The sequence below is a fragment of the Penaeus chinensis genome, chromosome 41 (genome assembly GCF_019202785.1).
Source record: "Penaeus chinensis breed Huanghai No. 1 chromosome 41, ASM1920278v2, whole genome shotgun sequence".
Lineage (NCBI taxonomy): Eukaryota > Metazoa > Arthropoda > Malacostraca > Decapoda > Penaeidae > Penaeus > Penaeus chinensis.
In genome coordinates this window covers 27,287,238-27,292,237 of record NC_061859.1, presented here as the reverse complement: position 1 = coordinate 27,292,237, position 5,000 = coordinate 27,287,238, and the positions used below count along the sequence as shown (strand labels likewise).

At 32.0% G+C, this 5,000-nt stretch overlaps 1 protein-coding gene across 1 annotated transcript in view; it reads right to left on the bottom strand.

Moving 5' to 3' along the window:
- Positions 1-2,192: 2,192 nt before the first annotated feature.
- The window catches only part of LOC125047598 (atrial natriuretic peptide receptor 1-like), a 44,561-nt gene continuing 41,753 nt past the window's right edge, over positions 2,193-5,000 (bottom strand). The window contains exons 9-10 of the mRNA XM_047645878.1: positions 3,497-3,557; positions 2,193-2,342 (exon numbers count right to left, since the gene is read on the bottom strand). Of these exons, the coding sequence (XP_047501834.1) occupies positions 2,320-2,342; positions 3,497-3,557 (84 nt within the window). The 3' untranslated portion in view covers positions 2,193-2,319. The remainder of the gene's footprint in view (positions 2,343-3,496; positions 3,558-5,000) is intronic.

The following is a 5,000-nucleotide window of genomic DNA, read 5'->3' as shown; positions in this document are numbered from 1 at the left end:
TAAGCTAATGATAATGATCAGATATAACAATGTAAGAACAATCTCTTTATTATTTACATTTACAGAAGCTTTCTGAAGACAGATCTACGTGAAATATATTAGCTTAAGTCACCTTAGCGACTCCAGTGCTCATTTACCTGAAACATAGTGCAGTTATTAAGATAAATGGAATGTCCTCGAAAATGCAAATTTGGAAAAACAGTGAAATATAATTTTTGTTTCTTTGCTAATAAAATTTCTTCACACAATATGTAAATGAATGCTACTTTATTGTCAATTTTATAGAAGGTAGAGAGTCTCTGCTAAGCCAAATTTCTTACTATGCTTTGAACAACTTAATATGTAACGTATTCCCTTAATTATTGTTATTATTATTTTAAGTGTGGATTCATATTCAACTAACTGATTAGATGTTATTACAGGAAAAGGAAAGAATATGACTACCTATCTGAAATTGATACAGCTAAACACCTAGTCATGTTACAGTTACAGCCTAAGGAAATTTTCATCCTACATAGCAGGGTTTATATACAGATATGTATTGCAAGGTACAGTGCAGTCTCACAATACACAACCTCGGCTGAATAACACACTGCTGAATTCGCTGGCATTAGAGCGATGTGTTCATGATATAACTGCAAGTCAATCCATGTCACTGATCGCCTTTCGTCAGCTCTCCGAATTCCTGCAAGCACTTAGTATAATCTATCAGCGACACATTTACTATATGCAAACAAAATATGCACATTTAGTAATTTCATACTGCATAAGTATACATTTAATCTGACAAAATCTAATGTTCAGGTCTTGCTTGATCCTGACGCCCGAATGTGTAGCGTGTAGTTAGAATACGGTTTCCATTTGAGTTAACGAAGCAACTACTGAGGTGTTTGGAGGAGGAATGGCTTCGTGATTTTATTTCGCGTTTCTACAGCAAGCAATGTTTTCCGTTCTTTGATATGGACCAAGGTATGAGCTGTGAGTTATAGCATGATGCGAGGAAAACAGGAGAGTGTGTAGCGTGGGAATTGCGAGGTTGCACTGTATATCTCTATCATACATACTTCTTCTTTGCTTAGTCACTATATACATCCAAATAAGGGCAAGAAACCAAAGGCCAATTCCTTGTGTGTGTTCTGAGTACAGCCTTAATTTTATGTTTATTATCCAGTCTTTATCCAGGCACACGGCACAACCGACTACAGAGTAGACCGTTTAATGTACATTTCCGTAACTTTGAGTCTCTAGAAGTTCAAACAGTATTTTTGTAAACTAAAAAATGCTTTACTAAACTCAAAGAAATCTAGGTACTACGCTTTTCTTCCTTCTTTTGCAGATATATAATTTAGAAACACGAATGCTAGTCTGACGGCATTTTCCTCGTCATCATATGCAAGGGATAATGTGAGCAACAACACGTTTTCTCCCCCGTCATTATTCTAGGATTCTCTGGTTCAAACTGGTTTTGTGTGTGTGTGTGCGTATATTTTGCAATCTTAAAGTCTACAAGGATATCTTTACTTTCATTTCTGATAGAAAGCAGATTTCGCGCATCAAGGAGAAGTTACATTATACAATTAATGATGATAAAAAAATCCAAACGTACTTCACAGACACCGACTTTTCCTTTCTCTTACTTCTATCGGTCTTCCTCGGTGTTGCTAGTTTCTTTTTATTTGCATTATTATTTTGTTATCTGTTGTTTCTTTATCTATTTTTTTCTTCTTTATTTTTTCTTTCCTTCCCCTTCTTCCTTATTCTTTCTCTTCTTGTCATTTTCTTTACTCCTTCATATTCTTGTTCTTCTACACCACCTCTTATTCCTCCTCCTCCTCCTCCTCCTTCTTCTACTACTTTTCTTCATCTCCTTCGTCTCTTTCTTCTTCTTCTCCTTCGTCTTCTTTTATTTTTTCCGTTCTCTCCTCTTCTAATTCCTTTTCTTTTTCCAATTTTGATCAATATCTTTCTCTCTCTCTCACCCTCGCTCTTCTTCTCTCTGTTGCCTCCTATATTCTCCTTATCTTCGTTTTCATTATAATTCCTTATGTCTTCTCTTTCTCTTCTGTTTCTTCTCTTTGGTTTTGCTTTCTCACTTCTTTTCTTTTTTCTTTTTTCTTTTCTTTTCTCTTTTCCTTTTTTTCACTCTCCTTCGTTTTCGTTTTTTTTCTGTTGTCTCTCCCTTTTTATTTGCCTTTTCTCCTTTTCTCTTTCTCTTCTTCTTCTTCTTCTTCTTCTTCTATATCCTCTTCTTCTTCGTTTGGACTTTGCTTTCTCCCTCTCCTCTCGCCTTCCCTCTTCCCTCCTTTCCTGCGTGCCCCATCAGCGCATTCCGCAGTCGAGGCCTGGGGAGCGAGAGAGCAAGGCTAGCATTGGCGGCGGTGATGGTGATGCGGCTAGTTCTACCACTAACAATAGTAATGATGAAAATAGGAACAGTGGTACTAATTATTATTATCGTTCTTGTAATTTTTTGATGATAATGATAAGGATGATTATAATAATAATGATAATAATGATGACGATAATATCCCTTATTATTATATCATTATATTATTATTAGAATTATTATTACCATTATCATTATTATTATCATTATTATTATTATTATTACTATTATTATTATCATTATCGTTATTATTATCATTATTATTATTATTATTATTATTATTATTATTATTATTATTATTATCATCATCATCATTATTATTGTTATTATAATTATAATTATTATTATTACTATTATTATAATATTTTTTATCATTATCATTATTGTCAGCATCATATTATTTCCATCCTCATCATCTTCACCATTATTATCATGATTATGATAAGATAAATGATAATGGTATTAATAATAGTAATAATAATGATAATAATTATAATAATAACTATTATCATTATCATTATCATTATTATCATTATCATTATTATCAATATTGATAACAATAGAAATATAATAATATTACTGAAAAAATAATAACAACAACAACAATAATAATAACAAGAATGATATTATCAACAATAGTAATAAGTATGATAAAGATAATAACAATAATAATAATAATAATAGTAAAACAGCAACAACAACAACAACAACAACAATAATAATAATAATAACAATAATAGTGATAATAATAATGATAATAAAAATAATGATAGTAATAATAATAAGATAATGATGATAATAATAATGATAGTAATATTGTCAATAACAATTACAAAAATATCAACAACAATAATGATGGTGATAATGATAGTAATGACAATGATAACAGTAATGGTACTGCTTCTAATAATGACACTGACAATAATGATAAAATCAGTAATGATTATGATAATGGTAATGCTAATAGAAAAGATGATGATAATGATAGTGATAGTGTTCAGAATAACAGTAATGATGATAACACTAACAAATAACTAAAATAATGGCAATAGTTATCAATAGTATTATCATAAATGTTGACACCCCAGCAGCAGAAAGTCGAACACTTGCATTTCGAGAAGAGGTCCACGAAGCCGCTTGGGCTGAAGGCAGACTGCTGGGCCAGGCGAACCTGACAGAAAAATCGCATTATTAGATTTCTTTATAGATAAATGAACAGATATGTGAATACCTAGTATGGCCTGTCTCTAACAAGGGGATATGAACTGTGTAGATAAAGCTATCGTATTCAGTTAATCAAGATGCCAAGAGTATTTCTTCCCGTATTGCATCGTATTTGAGGTTGATGGATAGTGTTTCCACGCTAATGGACAGTAAATCTAGTCTTTCACAACATAATGTTACTTGTGAAACCTAATAATTTCAGTGTTTTGCAATAAAAAAAGATGAAAGCAGTGTTGATATATGCAAATATGAGGAAATATACAATTTTATTTTTTTATTTTATGTCTTAAGAAGTATGAGTATGTGTTAGCAAAGCATAACTTCAAAATAGATATACCACTTTATCAATACTTTTTAAATGAAATTATGAAGAAAAATAAAAGGTAATGACTTTCCCTGCTTATTCAAATAGCAGCCTTCATAGTCAAAGACCGGTCTGTTATCGCAAACGATTCAATAAAAAGAGTGTGAACACCTACATGGTAATGATCGTCAAAGATTCACCTTCGATCTTATTGTCCTCTCATTTATATATAAAAATAATATATTTACCCTATTTTATGTCTCATTTGGAGTAAAGGATAACTTGATAACAAGATTGAAAATATATATATATAGTTTTATATTATTTATTTTCATTTTAGAATAATCTATGCAATAGGTGCATAAGCTGTGCTTATATGTTCTTATCATTTTAGATCTGGAAAATTACTGGGTTTAGAATTCGGACCAATAATTTTCTATTAGAATTCAGTAATTCCCACCACCAAAGGCTTAATACCTTTCCTTTACTGCGGGTTTACTTTCGTCAAAACATGGGCTCCCTCTCGTAATAGTTACGAGCTACAGCGCCTGGTTTGCTTATTCAGGTCCCTGGAAGCGTATTTTCTTCTTTTCTCAAAGGCCTTGTTGCATATAATGTCGTACCTCTTTTCATGAAGTGTTGCATGAGTTCTATACCATAACAGAAATTTGAATAATGTGCTAATTCGTGTCGCTTTTTGGGATATGCAATAAATTCTAAAACTACTTAATTGATTTAACTCACTGTCTACGTTTACAATACGCCACTTCTGTATCGTAATGTTTAGATGAGCTGAAATTATATTCACTTGATATCGAACTGCTTGTAATTGCGTCTCATGATTACATCAAATTCATGTTTAGTAATAATCGGAGAAAGCATGCACAAAGTGCTGCAATGGTTCAGCGCACTGTATTTAGTTTACACTTGTCTTTCGTGATTGGGCTCCTTACAGCGGGTCACTGAGCACTTATATCACTAGTACTGGAGGCTAATAGCTGTCTTATTAGGTCAGTGTCAAAAGTCAAGCAAATGATATCTGAACAGCAGTCGAAGCAAATTGTTAGATTACTAATATCCAATATT